We start from the raw sequence: 17,465 nt of genomic DNA on the forward strand, positions 1-17,465 counted from the left end.
GAAAGCAGAGGGTTACTCTGAGAACAGCTACTCTCCGACTGTTGTCTTCCTTTTAGTCTTTACAAAGTGGTGTGGTGTTGGACAAAGTCAATCTTGGACTGCAAATAAAATGTGAATAATTTCACGTGTCCAAAATATATGCAGTGAGAGAAAGGAGAATGGACTTAGCAGGAAAACAACTGGTCTAATTCAAGAAAGTTTAACTGACAATTTATTATTTTGTTTAAACACACACAAAAAAATCCGATTTGTTATTGTTGTCGTGTTTTTTGTTCGTTTTTTTTTTAACAACTGTATAATACGTTCAGAACCAACAAGGTATACAATAATTCTTAACAGCACAACAAGCATAAAAGGACAATCCGATCAAATTGTAATTCGTAAGTTATTAAACAGGTGACGCGAACAAACAGGATGTGGGTCATGCGCCCATAAGCATACGTACGTGACGTTTCAGCTTTACGTGATGACGTCGTGTTGTAGGCTCAGCTATGATGGCAGCCGTAGGTTGACATCGATACAACACTGAATATAAACTATTTAAAAGTTAGCGAAACAGCCCCGGGACAGTAAGGTGGGACAAACTATCAGCTCCTGACAGTAAACACTGTAAACACTCGGCGGCCGGTTTGGGGAACGGTAAGTTCACAGGCTGCTGCTCTGCACCACCAAAGTGCCTCCGAGTGTGTGTAAATATATATACATATATATATATAAATACATATATATATGTATATATATGTGGGTGTGTGTGTCTGTACGTCCACGTCCGTGCGCGCGCGCGCGCGCGTGTTGCGAGTCAGCCGTCTCTCTCACGTTTTGCACACACCCTTATTCATGCACGGAGCCGGCCGTGTGTCTCAGAAGTGTCCAAAGTGTCCCCGGGTCCGTCCTGTCCATGTCCCCGAGCCTGTAGCTGCTAATGCTACAGGTAACCTAGCATACATGGTGCTGCGGAGTGCAGCCCGGAGCGGCCACAGCCCGGCTGCAGGTCCCCCTGTCAGTCAGTGTAGTCCATGTGAAGTGTCCCAGCTGACATTAAGGAAGCACTAACAGCTCTAACATTGAATTAGCTCCCCCACCGTTGGAGGCTGACACTGAGATGTGTGAGATTTAATTCCCAGAGCAGGTTGTGTTCCCTGTATTTGATATTATAACATCGCATTCTGGGTTGTCAGCACTTCTTGAATGCATGGGGCTCATGTGTCCAGCACCTCTGTGCTGCCATCTCTTATTATGAGGTCTGTCAGCATATGCAGGGATAGGTCAGTGAAACTACTGTCTTCTTGAAGTTTCTGGGTTTTTTCCCCCCCCTGTGTTTGGTGAAGTGGCACTATGCCCGCTGCAACTGTGGATCACAGCCAAAGAATATGTGAGGTTTGGGCCAACAACCTGGAGGAGGAACTGAAGAGGATCCGACATGTCATACGAAAATACAACTACATTGCTATGGTGAGTGGTCACAAAGACACGCATGCATGGCTAAAAACTGTGCAAGTCTAATGTGCAAATTTAATCCTTCTTCTTGCAGGACACAGAGTTTCCCGGTGTTGTAGCCAGACCGATCGGAGAATTCAGAAGCAATGCTGACTATCAGTACCAGTTACTGCGCTGCAACGTGGATTTGCTCAAGATAATCCAACTGGGCCTTACCTTTATGAATGAACAAGGGGAATACCCTCCAGGAACATCAACATGGCAGTTCAATTTTAAATTCAACCTCACGTAAGATGATTTCTAACTCTTTTAAATGCACAGGGGAAATATTTCCAAAACACAGAATTCTAATTTCATTTTCCATGATGGGTCTCGTACCTACATGGCTGTCTTTTGTGTTTGTATTAATAATGATGTCACGCGTGTTGTGTGTTTTCAGAGAAGATATGTATGCACAGGACTCCATTGAGCTCCTGACCACTTCAGGGATTCAGTTCAAGAAGCATGAAGATGAAGGAATTGAGACACTGTACTTTGCAGAGCTGTTGATGACGTCAGGAGTGGTGCTGTGTGATGGGGTCAAGTGGCTCTCTTTTCACAGGTAATCTGCTTTTGCACTTAAGCCCCATCCTGTGAACGGCTGCATAACAACAGTCGCCTTCATTACACTCATAATGATAAATTATCTATTCTTTCTTTTTCAGCCAGTTACTCAAGAAATAGACATTTTTGAGCAGTGTCTTAACTAGAGCTGAACGATTTTGGAAAATAATCTAATTGCGATTTTTTTCTCCAATATTGCGATTTAAAAAAATATATATATTTTATCCTCTTTTTTTTTCCAACAAAACGTCATGAATTATTTTAATATGGCCAACAAAATATTGTGGTGTCTTTGTTACAATTAAAAGATCACAGATCAAAGGTCACAATAAGATGCTAGAGTTGAAATAAATAACACGTTTATTTCACTGCTCATTACAGAAACATTGGAGAAGCAAATCTTTGGCTTTGCCTCTATGTATTTGAAAGAAAAAGAAGGTACTGTTTAATAGTATGCACTTTTTAAACATTCTGCAAAAAGATAGATATTTTTAAATGACATCTATCTTACTGCTCCCAAGTCAGTAACATTTCGAACAAACCAAAACACACAAATGCCTCTGCTACTTTGAAAGTATTTTGTAAAATCAAAGTAAACAAAGTTAGAAATAAGAAGATGGATAAACACACATACTGTACCATTTATCAATGCTGTGAACCCAGGCTTGGTCACCGTGCTGAGAGGCACCATCTCTTTAGCAATGAACTCAGTTATTGCCTGAGTGACATCCCCGTGTCATTTAGGACTTCGCTCATACAGAACGACTCTTTCAAACATGTCGGACAATGATGCTGTCTTGGGTTTAGCGTGTGTGGCGCACTGGTGCTCGGCTGTCGTAAATGGCTTTGTGGTGTTTTTTTTTTTTAAGTGCTGGAAGAGGTTTGTTGTGTTGCCCCGTGAAGTAGCAACAGTAGCACAGCATGTTCTGCGTAGCATCTTCCTTTTTAAAGGTGAAATAATTCTGCATCGCTGATGTGCTGTTCCTCATCGAGACTAAAGTCTCAGTTGAGTCAGTTTCTGACTGTTCCATCAGGCCAGAGGCCATTGCGCAGCATAAAAATTTGATGCAGTCGAGTGGACGATCTCGCTCTCTCTCTCATGCACGCGGGTCACATGCCCACTTGTTTTTTTTACATGGCCACATTGTAATCGCACATGTTGCGATTAGAAAATCACGTTCTATCATATTGCGATATTATCGCAAATGCAATTAATCGTTCAGCCCTAGTCTTAACTATAACATCATCATCAGCTCATCACTACGTACATAATGCACTTTTTTATATAATCGGTCAAACCAAATGTAACGCGTGTTTTCAAGTTTATTCTGTTTGCTTGTGTTGTTGTCTTGTTGTAATCAGCAGAAAGATGTTACGCAGGACTAGGATTGTTACATTGCAACATAGAAACCAGAAAAAGTAAAAATATGTTCAATTCACCATTATATTTTCTGTGTAAGTGTAATTATTGTTGATCAGGCTACTTTTAACCTTATTTTCTACAAGCTGCTGCTTAACATCTTCATTTTGTACTCAGTTTCCCACTTGTGTCTCCATGGCAAACTGAGGCTAAAGATAACCAGGCTTTGGATATTAAACAAAACTTAAGTTTGAAACATCACTGTCATCATGTTCAGGTATTGAGAACACACTTTTAACAGGCTTTAATGTCATTTTTATATTTATTCTTGGTATGTGTGTCAATTTTGTTTGTTATGCTATTTCGCACGGTTTTATAAATTGCTGTCTTATGATTTCATTGTGAATCTTATCTTACAATTGCTCCCTTATTAATGAACTAAGCAACCTAATCATCTGTTCTCAGTTCCTATTAGCCAATGATTAGTTTGAAATCCACATAAACATCAAATTATCTTTTTAGAAATGATGTAGTGACTTTGTGTAGTTGTTTAGCCTTGTGTACTGTGTTTGATGTGTAGTGGTCTTGTTCAGCTGACATGAAGGCAAGTGGCTACAGGCGTAAGAAAAAGAAAATCAAATATGTAAGGATCTTTGTGTCATAACAGCGGAAGTGATAAAATCAACTGAATCCCTTTTGAGTGTTTAATAAAACACTGTTAAAAGGTGTGTGTCTGTTTGTGTGTGTGTTGCAGTGGGTACGACTTTGGTTACCTGATCAAGATTCTGTCCAATGCCAACCTGCCTGAGGAGGAGGTGGACTTTTTTGAGATTCTTCGCTTGTACTTTCCTGTCATTTATGATGTCAAGTATCTCATGAAGAGCTGTAAAAACCTGAAGGTACTTTGATAAATATTACAATAGTACCCATTTTGAGTGAGGTCGGAGGGTCACTAACGGTGTTTTGTTTTCAGGGTGGACTGCAGGAAGTAGCTGAACAGCTGGAGCTGGAGAGGATTGGACCACAGCATCAGGCCGGCTCTGACTCTTTACTCACAGGCATGGCTTTCTTCAAGATGAGAGAGGTAGGTCATTGAAGTCATGTTTTAGTTGTGTCACGAAATGACTGGATCAGTGTAAGCACAGCACAAGTCTGAACTGTGCTGCTATCACATTGGAGTACTACCATGACATGACTTACAACACGTGAGTAGACAGAAATGTTCAGCTTTACCTCAAGCGTCATCATGGTCATCATCATTTACGGTGTGAATGTAATCAACCACAAAACACTGAAAACCAGTGAACCAATTTTAAAGCTCTAAAATTTTTATCTCCATATCTATCTTTATAAATATCGTGAAGAACTGATTTTTCTATCAGTTCATTAATTGATTAGTGCAATAGAATAGTTGTGGCCCTAGTGCCTTCTCTCCTTGTGTTTGATTGTGATACAGGGGGAGCTGAACCAATCCTTTGTCTCGCTTATTGGCTTTACTACAAATATACATTTTTTTTAAAAACATTTTGCTTCTCTGAAATGTGCTATTTCTCACAACACTAATCTTGTGAAATCCAAGCTTCCGATATTTGTAACCATTTTCAGTGGTTTGTATTTGTGTATGTATTTGATAATATGCAATGAAACATTTGAAGTGTCACTTTCTCATTGTCTTTTTCTTTTGAATGTTTTTCCAACAGATGTTCTTTGAGGATCATATCGATGATGCAAAGTACTGTGGTCATTTGTACGGGCTCGGCTCCGGCTCTGCCTACGTCCAGAACGGAACAGGAAATGCTTACGAGGAGGAGGCTAATAAACAGCAGTCGTGACATCACTCTGAAATGCTGCATTCTCGCAGTTCAAAACCACAATCAGTGCGATGCTGAGGCCGTGCTACAACAGCAGGATGAGAACAATAATGGAAGAACATGAAAAACATACATGTCGTTTAGCAAGCTGTTTCCCATAGGCTCTGCCCACCTTAGACAACTGAGTACAATGGTCAAAAAAACGTCACAGCTGCCCTCACACACGCCGCCACTGCAGCGGTCTGTGTGAGTTTAATCTTTTATTCCTTCGAGGCAGCATAGGCAGTCAGTTTCATTTAACATGCTTGAAAAGATGGGGTTTTAGTTTCCTAAGATGTTCTGTAGAAACATTTTGCACTTTAAAGCTCTAACTTGATTTTATATGAAAAGCTGAAAATGTTTCTGGTGTCTTTCTCCTCTTTGTTGCCTTCTCTATGTTCCCATTTTACATTGCGAACATGTAAATCTTTATTATCATAACAACTGCTCACACCACACTCAGCCTTAATGTTAGCTGCATTCTTATCTTTTAAACTTTAATTTATTGTTCTGGTTGTCTGACAGTGATGATTCCCCCATCCAGTACTGACACCATGTCAGTAAGCTCATCCCTGATCATTGGATTTCTGGTCTGATCAAGAGAAAGGGAGCTCTCAGTGAGTGTGTTTACATGCACATGAAAAGTCATTGAAGTATTTTTCATTTGTTCATAAAGAATAATGTTTATAATGACCTTAATAAAAGTCTAACCCCCCCCCGTGATAAGCCTTTAACTAACGAGTTGCTGTGTTGCACTGAGGCTGAAATAAGTGAACATCATTTCCTTTAGGTTATTTGTTTTTGTTTGTATTCATTAAAACAAGCAGAGTACAGTAGTAGCACATGAGGATATTTTACAGTATATACAATGTTTTCCTTTGGGGGAGAGTTAAGTATTCATGCATGTAAAACACTCATTGACAAGCACACAGGAACAGATGAACACAGATGCATCATCACTCAACATTGTTTTACATTGATTTACACCAAATTCATCTTAACACCAAAAAAACTATTAAAACATTACTTTTGCCTGCTATGGGAGGTGGTGAGGCTAATACTCTGTTGAGAGTAAAATTAAGTTTTTAATTGCTGTTAAGGATTTGTAGAGTTTTAGTGCTGTAGTAAAAAAAAAACTTTTACTCATTGGAGGAAAATTTAACATTGTTAACAAATACATCTTTTCCCTCTAATGCAGTTTGTTTCTCTCTTAACTCTGGACTTCAGATGACATTTCTCTGCTATCATCATCATTATTATTATTATTATTATTATCAACATCATCATTTTTTGTATTGCTCTTTGGGTTCATGCTGTCTAGAACAGTCGCATGTACAATAAGTTTGAATAAATGCTGTGTTGTTGAATAGCACACAGAACTTCCACAGGTGTGTGTTGAAGTGTAGGTTCTTATTAACCTCCCTCAGCTTCCGAAGCCAGTAACTTTCCTTCTGCAGCAGATCTCTCACACTGTAAAGGAGTATGCACTGTAGGAGATATGCAATATAAAGGAGGATTGTTTTTAGATTATTTTGTAAATAAAGGCTTGAAACTTTTCTACCATGAAATGCTCCTGATGTTACATCTTTCCCATCACTGTGTCAAGAAGTGAACCAGAAGACAAGATGAGCTCAGTTTATTTTTATAAGGCATCACCACTGTACAGTACATTGCCTCAGACATCCATATTGTCGTACAGACAGAAGATTAGAAAAATAGAAATTGACACTGACTGTCAACATGAAGCTTTTTTTTTTTTTTAACAAGCATACATTCTTGAATTTTCTGGGATATTTTTCCAGCCCGACACGAAACGTTATAAAATCACTCAACAGCTCAACAGTGTCTGCCCTTCGATGGAGAACAGATCTGTGGCAGTCACGTAGAGGCTTGTTTGTGAGCCAGCCCTCTGGAGACAAACAGTCAGGAAGTGTTTTGGCCGGCAGTTTTGAACTGAGGGCGACCAGACAGCAGGTTAGAGATTTAACCAAGGTGGGGCAGGAGGGCCACAAAGTTGCAGCACAGAGCAGCACCAGCTTCCAGGTGTTTTATTGTGACAGCAACATCCTCACTCATGCTTTAACAAGTCAGAAGAGCCCTTATTGAAAAAGTGTAATTACTACTGTCTACAGTTTTTTGCTGTTGTTTTCAAGCAAAGGGGAGAACATCTTGTGGTACAGTTCACTACAACAGGGTGTGTTTGTGTTGACGTCCCGAGATGAGAGCATGCATCATCCACAACACTCAAAATGGTGGGTGGAAAAAACCTGCCCCCACCCCCCTCTCCAACGACAAAACTTCACCAAACAGAACAAAAGAGGAGACGAAAGGAATGTCATTTACGTCACATAAACACCACTACTAATATATACTTTCTGTGCAAATGTTTGGCAAACTTATAACAGCATCTACGAATGTGCTAAGCCGTGAAAATAAGATTAGAATTGATCAGTCTGAGAGTGTCTGTGCCATGAACTGTAACATACAAAAGCAGCTCAGACTGATTCACCAGTATACAAAGTGCAAAACATCCCCTCTTCTGCTGTTCTGTGCTTATTCATAGAGAAAGAAAAGAAAATGTGATTGCTGGAATGCAATGTTCATTTTAATCCAGTTGTTCCAGAGCCCAAACACTCTCAAATAGCAGCAGTTAACGTAGCTGAGCACAATCACGGTAATAACTGATGATAATACCAGTTGATTTTTCTCTGGTCTGTATTTGATGTCAGTCATGTAAACCTCTCAGAAGGCAGGCATGACATGGAAAACAACGAATATCGATCAGGTCACCAGCACGTCATGTTCTGATAGGCACAAACACTGAGGAGGGGGCAGCACTGACCTGCCAGAGGACACACAGACACAGATGTTCAGTTTAAATCTCAACATGTGGATGCTTCCTCTGTGACTGCAAACATACTTTTCTGGGTAAAAGGTGCCAACTCCAACTCTGGCTATGCTTCATTTTCTATGGTCATCCCAGGGTTGCTGGCACCTGAACAAACACACACAAATGGAATAAAAAACTATACTTTTAAGCAAGGAATATCTCAATAATGCGTCTGGAGGTTATGTGTCCAAGCAGCTGTGTGAAATTGTTACCTTTCTTGTCTTTGTCTGCAGCATTTTCACTCTCTGTCCAGGAGGGAGTGCTGGTAAGCAGCCGACTCTGACTCTCTCTCAGCAGCTTGGAGGGGAAGTGGCGGCCCTCTGCTGCACTACAAACACACAGATACCCATGAGGAGGCAGACAGCCAGGCATGCTGAGCCCCCTGATGTCCTCCATCTTTAAATAAAATAGTCCCAATTTCTGTCTTTCGATTATTTGAATTATAAATGTAAAACTCCAAGGCCATGACTGGTGAGAAGTGATTTTTCTGCATCATTACACCTACAGGTTAATAAAACATTAGACACTGACTTGTCTGTTTTATGGATGTGTGTGTTCCTCATTTTTGCTCACTTCTTGTTGGCAGGGTTGGAGCCAGAGGGTGAGGAGGGCTGCTCGGGGTCCAGATTCACCAGGCAGGATGGGAATGAGCAACCATCACCTAAACTGAAAAGTCGGGAAAGAAAAGGAGGAAGCACAGCTTCTTGTTAAAAAATAACTTGTGAGAAATAAACCTGTTAGGTTCAGTGTTATGTATCTCTGATAAGTAACATTAGCAACCGTAAGCCGGTGGTGAAAGCAGACCAAGTGAAGCTGTAGCAGGAAAGCCTCCGAGTGTTTTCAATTAAACAATGCTTTATGGTTTTAGTGTTTAGTTTTTCCTTCCTTTATGGGAAAAGGAGTGTATAATTTCCACCTCTCCAAACTTAGAAACCTTCACTTAAATTTGATTGTTTTTGGAATAAAATACTAAGTTTTCCAAGTGTCTATATTTAGAATACATATTTTTCTGGAATCCAGTGAAAGCTAAATTTAAAAAACAGATTTGTTCTTACATTCAAACTGTGACTAGGATTTCCAAGAAGCTGCATATTCATATTATTATTGTCAGCATGAATTACTCATTTTTGCAAAGCTGGATGCTTCTGCATTAACTCAGTTTTAAGGATGTGTTGTGGAGCTCTCTGGTCTCCCTCAGTTCTCCTGAACCATTTAGTTTCACTTTAAGTGGCAGCGCTTGCTAATCCCAGATTGGCTGCTTTCATTCAGGACTCCTCTTTCACCCACAGTTAGATTATGTTGAGGTGACTGGACAGCTTTGTCTGAGCTCTGATGCTGTTGGTGCCATCACTTTCTGACTTTATCATTAGTATGAAAAATCTCTGTCCTCATATAGCTGGAGTCATAGATGCAATAACAGCAGTTGGAAAATTTTAAAATACTTTGGAATTAGCTTTTAATGCAGTGTGACATCTAATCTAAAAACTGTGCACGGTATTGTGATGGCTTCATGCAGGGTGGCTCTGTGAGTAATAACATGGGATTGATGGACTTGAATGCAACATGTCAGTGTAATATGCAGATGTCTATGGGGTTTATTTCAAGCGTATTTTGTGGTACATAATATTCTGTTCACATCATGTGTTTAGAGAATATACTCTACAACATTTGTATTTTTAAATAGAGCACATCCTGAGCAGACCAGTGACATTTGTGTCAATCTGGGACACTGTATGATCCAAATCTTAGCACCTCACCAGGTTATAAATCAGACTTAACATTTTCTGATGTGTTGTTAGCACAGCTGGACGTCAAGGCAATCGAGTCAATATAAATATTTCTTAAATCATCCAATCCCTTTTTTGTTTTCTGGTTTCTGAACACTTCGAATGGCACATTGATTAATTTAAACTAATAATATTTTCCGCCACTCCTGTCTTCTTTTTGAACACCTTTGATATTGTGACCTCACCTGGAGAAAATGGGAATCGGCCAAAACTTTGTTTCATCCCCAAAGACCTGGCGGAAGTTCTTACTGACGCCCAGACTAAAACCGTTCTTGTCTGTGCCATGGCGAAAGACGGGGGCGCGAACAGCCTCTGAGGGGACACAGAAGGAGAGTTAGTCTGGCATAAAGAGAAGTAAATAACCCTTAGCTCAGTGAGAAAACACATCAGCGCATGCACTTAAACGGTCACATCAGACTGAATGAAAGTTTCTTTGTTGTGCGGGGAAAGCAGTTCTCAGGCTGCTCCACCAGGTGTGACTCCTCTTCCTACCAGTGTCTGTTACTAAGCAGCTTACTCCTCTGAGCCTTGTGTCTTTGCATTACACTGTAACATACTCCTCTGGATAATCCACTCTCCTCAACACAGAGACAAAGTGTGCCAGTGTGCACAAATAATGAGAGACAGCTCTGTCTGATAACAGCCCAGAAAAGCTCATCAAATCAATGCGCTGCTGAAGATGATGACTGGAGCCGAGCGAAATGCACCGACACATCGCCCATCATTAGAACAGAGATGACGCTGTGTAAACTATGTGTGACTACGTGGAAGCAGATACTCAGGATACTCAGCTGCTGTTTGAATACACACACAGGCACATGACGGAGTGCACCACCTACCCAGAGTGGATCTGTTTTTGCAGACCAGCCAGACGTGATAAGTGAAAAGAGAGGCGAGGCTGACTGAGAACATGGAGGCCGAGAAGAAGAGGAACAGGATGTGGAACTTAGCCTGAGTGTCCGGGAGGCCATTCTGAGAGAAAAAAGGCAGCTTAACACAATTACACAAGCGCAGAACTGACACAGAAATCAACGGAAGCAAGGGAAATCCGGGTGATGACAGAGTTCTACTTCACTAGTCTAGAGGACGCGTTTATATTGGCACTAACTAATCGGCTGATTCATACCAGGTATTCTCTCAGACGGAAATGTGCTCTACCTCCAGCCTCGTGAAGAAAAGCAAACAGAACACATGTCACTAAGAATGCATATCAGTGATGTCAGACGTCCGTTATAAAGATATTATCTGCTCTGAACTCTGACTGAATGAAATGTTCATGCTGTAGCAGACAAATGATATTTACCGTCCAAAATTTTATGAAGTATTGAAGATCTGTTGCAGTTATAAAAAGGCAGTAGAGTAGCGAATATGCCAGAAACAGCATGAAAAACTTGTAGTTGGAGAATCCCACACAGTTGTTCACCCTGAAAGAAGAACAATAGGAAGACTGGGAATGGTTGATTCAACATGAAGGTAACTGAAATGTGAAATTCAATAGTACATAACATGTATTTGTGACCATCTGTTATTACACTTAGCCTCATCCTCAGCTTTTAGTTGGAACATCTGAACATGACACAGATCTCCCACATGGAAATTAACACGAGTCCATTTAGCAGGGACACTTTTATTGTATTCAGGCTGGCTCTTTGGTATCAGGCGCTGATGTGGCTTTAGCATTAAAACGTAAATGCAGCACAAATGAGCTGCATAGGCATCAGTCAGCAAGTTTGTTTCAAATTAATTCAGTCACAAGTTATTGTTGTATTGTACGTTACAAATAATTCATGGTGGACATGAGGATATGCTGCTATAATGCATTTCACACAGAAAATAAATTAAAGCTATTAATTTATAAGCCAATGGAACATTCGATTCTCGTTTTGCTGTTTTTAGTCCTGGTCCCTCTCGGGTTTAAAAAACAGACCAGATAATGGTCACTTCATTAAATTTGGCTCAGTAAACGAGATACTTGTGCATCCATGTGCTGTACGTTTCTGTTCAAAACGCCCTGTTGATGTGAATGTAACTGGACAGTGGGAAAATAAGGTAAATACCTTTCCACTGAGATCCGAATTATATGGTGACTTAAATAAAAAAGAAATCCCTTAATTACACACAACATGTGTACAGTGCTGCACTGGTTTAGTGTCACTGATCTTTGTTTTAAAATGTACTGCCTGTTTTGTTTAGAGCTTTTTTTTTTTTTTTTTTTAAAGCGTCACTACGCACCAGGGGCAGTGGTGATCCATCTTCAGGATGCATCTGTAACACAGGAGGGTCAGACATCAGTGTAATTGAATCTTACTCCGCCTGTGAGAATTCAATATATCGTGGGCTCTTTTCTCTATAGGTGCGTGGGCAGGGAGCCTTACTTATCGCACACTGAACAATGGTGACATCGATCAGGCTTCAGCAGTTGGCAGCGGTCGCAGAAACGGATTGCTGAGGAGACACAGCCAATTCAGTCACGTAGCCGTCAGTCAGCCGCAGCCTGACCACAGACTATCAAGGTGACGAGCTCTGAGAGACAAGACTCTGTCTGTTGTTCTGCATCAGCAGTAGTGTGTGCTGCTCTGGACTCTGTGAGACTGTACCTCCGGAGTTGGTGCGGGTGTAGATGGGCAGGTCCCTGGCTATCCTCCTCAGGATCTCCTGCTGGGACTCTCCCCGATCTTCGCGCTCCAGCAGCTCCTTGTCAGAGTAGGACAGGTGGAACTATGCAGGGCAGAAGACAGAAGGAATGACAAACAACTGTGATTTATCAGCAGCTCTGTCTATGAGCAGTGGGGTTTATTTTTAATTAACCAATACAGCCCAATGTTTTGTCAGATGAGCTACAAGCCATGTGAGTCTCAGTAATGTGACTATATTTGTCAGGAAGCTGCAGCTTAGTAGCAGTGAATAGTATCTTTGTTTCTTCCATTTGCCTTGACTCCGTCTGCCCCAGCAGGCAAATGGGGGGGAAATCAACACAGAGCAGTGATATTACTTTAAAGCCACTCAAGCGATTTATGATTAAGCACTGGAAAAACATAACACTGATCCAGAAAAAAAACAAAACAAAACAGTGAAACACTCATGAAATTTGACTTTTATGGTAATCTCAAAACCTCCGCAGATGCATAGATCACCTCTTGTCTATATGAAGCAATTGCTGCCTGCACATGTGCTTTGCGTCGATGCAAACTGAGATACAACGGTTGCTTCTTCTCCAAGATGTATGCATGTGTGTATGCCTTGCAGAAATGACATGCTGTGACTAGGTTCAGAGCCGTTTCAGCGCAGCTCCAGGCACTTCCACTGCAAAGTATTATTAGTCTAAATGCAGCGTTCAATCACCCAGGGAGGCTGTAACCTACATCTGCACTTCCCACCATGCCTCATCATGCCAGCCGGCTGTAACGCTGCAGCGTAATCAGACACACTCACCTCCTTCAGGGGGTTCATTGGCTTGGTGAAGATGGTCTGCCAGTACGCCCACACAAACATGATGAAAATGGCATGGTACACCAGCAAGTACACGACTGAAAGCAGGAAAAACAACCAACACAAGTCATCATCACTGTCCTCTCTTATCGCTGGTTTGCATTTCACCATTTGAATGGGTTTGCAGCTTCATATTATTACTGTGATTACATTTCTTTGCTCGTGGTACTGGAGGAAGAGTCAGACGATCACCTTAGGAAGACTCTGGCAGTAAATAAATGGACAAAAATTATGTCTTCCAGATGTCTTCTGCACTCGCTTTAAAAATATAAGTGAAGTAATGGAAGAATACAAAAAAAAAGCTCAAATGAAAAGACACACTTCCAGCCAACACAGGCCGATGGTGTTTTGAGGTGATCTGCCTCTGCTCAGACTGAAAACTCCTCAACCTCCCCTGGCTGGAAACTCAGCACTTGGCAGATACAGAACAGCTGGGGACTCCAAGAGTTTAAAGGATTCCTCTTGATGTTTAACAGCATTATAAAGTACTTACCCTTTTGTCTGATGTCTTCGATTGACTCTGTAAAATGAAAAGCGACAGTCAGGTCTGTGTATAATTAAAGCAGGTGAAACACACTGTGGTGTGTCTAAGGATATTTCCAAACGGGGGGAAATTTAATTCTACACACAGTGAGTATCTGCATGCGGTGGTGTATGTTTTACATAATTTACATTTGACTGACAGACTTCATTTGGCAAGCCTGAAAACTGTTGACTCTGTGAACACTTAATCCCAAAATCCAAAGCCGCAAAATCAAAACACAGTGTGCTTCCAGTCAAACAGTCTGACTCATTGTTCCTCTCATATAGCTCTGTACTGACAAAAGGCATCAAAAACAACAGAAGCATCATGTCCAGCATGCGTGAATATGTGTGTGTGAATGCTGACACCTGCAGCTCCTGCCTCCTCCCACAGAGATGTGTGTGGGGGGGGGGGGGCTGCTGATCATCAGCACCTATATTCTTGATGAGCACCCCAAAAATCTGCACACAGGCCAAATCTAAAGATCCTGACTCAATTATGAAAAACCCACCTGTTGGCAGACTGACTATGGTTTATATTAGTCCTGATGTAAGCAACGATTAGCTGATTACCCTGAGTCATCCATCTTCAGCAATTATACCATAAAACAGCACACACTACATAGACAAGCAGCAGGAATACAGAAGGGGCAAGCCAACGAGCTGAACTGAGGCTTGCAGCCAAAAATCGTGTGAACGCCACCATAAAAACATAAGAACTGCCACAGCCTGACAGTGAAGAAGTATGAGAGTGTGTGTGTGTGTGTGTGTGTGATTAAAGGGTGTGAGACAGGATGGTAAGGTCTCCCATACATCAGCTTCCCCCTTTTCTCTTTTGCTTTTTTGCTACAAGAAAAATGTCCAACAACACAAAATGCCGAACGCCAACACGCATTTTCTAACAACCTTGTTTGAAAAAGGAGCGACTGTTCAAAGACTGATGCTTAAAAACAAGAAGTGGGTCAGCCACAGATTGCTTAGAGTGAATTATGTAAAGCAGACAATGGGATTATCTGAGCTGCTGAACGAAGGGTGTCAGCTGACGATACTTTCACACAACCATCTCTGTGTGTGTCTGCAGAGCTCATGCCGGCCTGGAGCAACCTGTCATGCCCCACTGCTGCTGTTTTCATCTGTCTGTCTCATCTGACCTGAGTGCATCACAATGTTTGTTCTCCAGGATGCAAAACAAGATAGATTTTTTTTTTTAACTAACGAAAACAGAAAGACCCTGATCAAACTGTGATTTCGTTTTTTTGCGGCAATCAAAGTTATCTTAACATCTCATGGAGAGCAGCAGGCACAGACTATCCTGTTGTTCTACAGGCAGTTCATCCTGGGACAGATGCTGTGCTGGTCTGTCTGTTGAACAGTGCTGGGGTGTTAGAAACTTTTGAGTAGCGCCAGATGGATGCACAAGGGGGGTTAAAAACTTACATTTTAAGCCCTGTTTTTTAAAATTATATTAATAACTGCCATGTTCGTGGTCAAAGTGTAGTCGCCTTGTAGTTCTCACTAATTGCCTTTCTCAGGTGCAAATTTTTTTTGTCTCTGGGATAATTTTTTGTTTCTATGTGATTTTGTCCCCCCAGTCCATTGATACCATCCTGGCAGCACAGTGGAACAGTGGTTAGTGCTGTAACCACAATAAGAAGGTCAGGCCTGCGCGGGTTTCCTCCCACCGTCCAAAGACATCATGTTTGGGTTAACTGGTGACTCTAAACTGTCTGTAGGTCTGAGTGTGAGTGTGAGTGGTTGTTGGTGTCTGTCTGTCTCTGTGTGTTGGCCCTGTGATGGACTGGTGACCTGTCCAGGGTGACCCCACCCTCACCCAGAGTGAGCTGGGATTGGCTCCAGCACCCTGCAACCCAGAAATGGATACGCGAATTAATGATACCATCATGTTGTCATAATTGTGAGTCCCCTTGTGGTCACCAGCTGTATTAAATCACTTTGTGGTCATTAGCGTTGAGATGTTGCATCTCTGTGGGGGTTTTCTGTTTCTTTGACAACAAGAGATGTGAACTTTTTTCACACAGAGTTTTTATGACAGCTCAATTATATAAACATGCAAGATGCAAACCCCAGTGAAGGCTGTGGCCTCCAAGGGGACTACTCAGATTCTTAGTTCCTGTCTTCTCTTCTGCTCGCTCTTGCTAAACTGTGTCCATTTATTGTTCTTTTCTCTTTCTTTTTTCTTTTTACGCCAGAGGAGATCTCCTCTCCAAATGGAGCGGACGACTAGGCTGCTAAGGCTCCTCTGAGAACTCCTAGAAAACCGTTACTCACTATTCGGGTCAACTGTGTGTTCACCGTTCACTGAGGAGGCTGACGGTCTGCAGACACACCATTCACCATTCAGCAGTCAGGCTGAGTGTGTGAAGGAGGGAGGCAGGCCCTGACTCCACTCAAAAGCCATTACACTCAGTCCACTTTGCCAAGAGATAATGCTGCTGGTGTTGTGGTGGATGTAAAATCACAGAATGAAACTGAGCGACTACATGAGCCTGGAGCTGTTACAGTAAGTCAGTCAGATAGTGCTGATAGTGGTGGAGTCAGATAATGAGCCTGAGACACATGGTTTAATCCTCCCCGATCATCCTGCCATTACACATGTCACAAGAATGGAATCAATGCTAACCCTTCACAATCAGTCTGCGGGCTGTTACCAACTGAACATGAGTTTTTCAGCACATCAACTCTTCTCCGTGACAATGTAGGCTACAGATCCGTGCTGTAACTGTTGTTGTCATGTGACACTGTCCCCACACTGCGTAAACAACAAGGCTCCTGCATGATACAAACACAATCAGCCTGAAGCACAAACTGCTGAAAAAGAAACATCTCCCCACCCCACCACTTCGCACACACACACACACACACCATTCAAAGACATACACACAGTCTCCTCAAAGCAGCAGCCACAGCCACACAGCTGATATCTTACCTATGCAAAGCTGCAAAACATAGGCGTAGTATGACCAGGCCACTATGAGAGCGATGAACAGGACCGGGATCCAGTACAGAGCTCTCTGACAGCCCCGCTTGATGCTACACGAGCCGGACGGTGCCATAGTCTATGAGCCGATCATGTCTCGCGTACACACTTACGTTGCACTCGCTGCCCTCCTCCCGCTCGCCCAGCGCGCGCGCACGTGTGTGTGAATGTGTGTGTGTGTGTGTGTGTGTGTGTGTGTGTGTGTGTGTGTGTGTGTCTTTCTTCCTATAGACTGTCACTGCACAGTCGCTCCGGCACCGATCAGACTAATCGGCAGCTCAGACGCAACATCCCGGCAGCCTCCCACCGCCTGCTGCTGCTGCTGCCGCTGCTGCTGCTGCTGCACTGCTGCCCAGCCGCTGCTACACACTACAACAAAACATCAGACGGCTCACACACACAGACTCACACACCAGCAGGCAGCGCCGCCTCTGCTGCCTCCCCACAGGTTGTCATGACGTCCACGGGATGCTGCAAGCCTGGCACATGTTTCACCTCCAGCAGATTGGTTCATCCTCATGATGTTTAC

General features: G+C 42.2%; 2 protein-coding genes across 2 annotated transcripts; one reads left to right on the forward strand and one right to left on the reverse strand.

The window, feature by feature from the left end:
- Window positions 1–483: 483 nt before the first annotated feature.
- cnot7 (CCR4-NOT transcription complex, subunit 7) lies at window positions 484–6,790 on the forward strand. Its single transcript, XM_029512424.1, has 7 exons — window positions 484–639; window positions 1,329–1,452; window positions 1,532–1,725; window positions 1,877–2,038; window positions 4,155–4,299; window positions 4,374–4,484; window positions 5,101–6,790. The coding sequence occupies exons 2-7, from the start codon at window positions 1,336–1,338 to the stop codon at window positions 5,230–5,232; spliced, it is 861 nt and encodes a 286-aa protein (XP_029368284.1). The 5' UTR covers window positions 484–639; window positions 1,329–1,335; the 3' UTR covers window positions 5,233–6,790.
- Window positions 6,791–6,958: 168 nt separating this feature from the next.
- On the reverse strand, window positions 6,959–17,012 carry zdhhc2 (zDHHC palmitoyltransferase 2). The gene is made up of 13 exons (XM_029512351.1): window positions 16,886–17,012; window positions 13,910–13,936; window positions 13,360–13,454; window positions 12,525–12,645; window positions 12,303–12,372; window positions 12,160–12,192; window positions 11,231–11,351; window positions 10,767–10,899; window positions 10,113–10,239; window positions 8,714–8,806; window positions 8,353–8,468; window positions 8,171–8,245; window positions 6,959–8,092 (listed from the first exon to the last, which is right to left on the reverse strand). The coding sequence occupies exons 1-12, from the start codon at window positions 17,010–17,012 to the stop codon at window positions 8,205–8,207; spliced, it is 1,104 nt and encodes a 367-aa protein (XP_029368211.1). The 3' UTR covers window positions 6,959–8,092; window positions 8,171–8,204.
- Window positions 17,013–17,465: the final 453 nt, after the last annotated feature.

The sequence above is a fragment of the Echeneis naucrates genome, chromosome 10 (assembly GCF_900963305.1).
Source record: "Echeneis naucrates chromosome 10, fEcheNa1.1, whole genome shotgun sequence".
Lineage (NCBI taxonomy): Eukaryota > Metazoa > Chordata > Actinopteri > Carangiformes > Echeneidae > Echeneis > Echeneis naucrates.

Coding starts and splice junctions, on each gene's coding strand:
- cnot7 (XM_029512424.1), top strand. CDS start 1,336: ATGCCCGCTGCAACTGTGGATCACAGCCAAAGAATATGTGAGGTTTGG. Junction 1,453..1,531: donor AATACAACTACATTGCTATG/GTGAGTGGTCAC, acceptor TTCTTCTTGCAG/GACACAGAGTTTCCCGGTGT. Junction 4,300..4,373: donor AGAGCTGTAAAAACCTGAAG/GTACTTTGATAA, acceptor TTTTGTTTTCAG/GGTGGACTGCAGGAAGTAGC.
- zdhhc2 (XM_029512351.1), bottom strand. CDS start 17,012: ATGGCACCGTCCGGCTCGTGTAGCATCAAGCGGGGCTGTCAGAGAGCT. Junction 12,193..12,302: donor CATTGTTCAGTGTGCGATAA/GTAAGGCTCCCT, acceptor CCTGTGTTACAG/ATGCATCCTGAAGATGGATC. Junction 10,240..10,766: donor CAAAAACAGATCCACTCTGG/GTAGGTGGTGCA, acceptor GTGTCCCCTCAG/AGGCTGTTCGCGCCCCCGTC.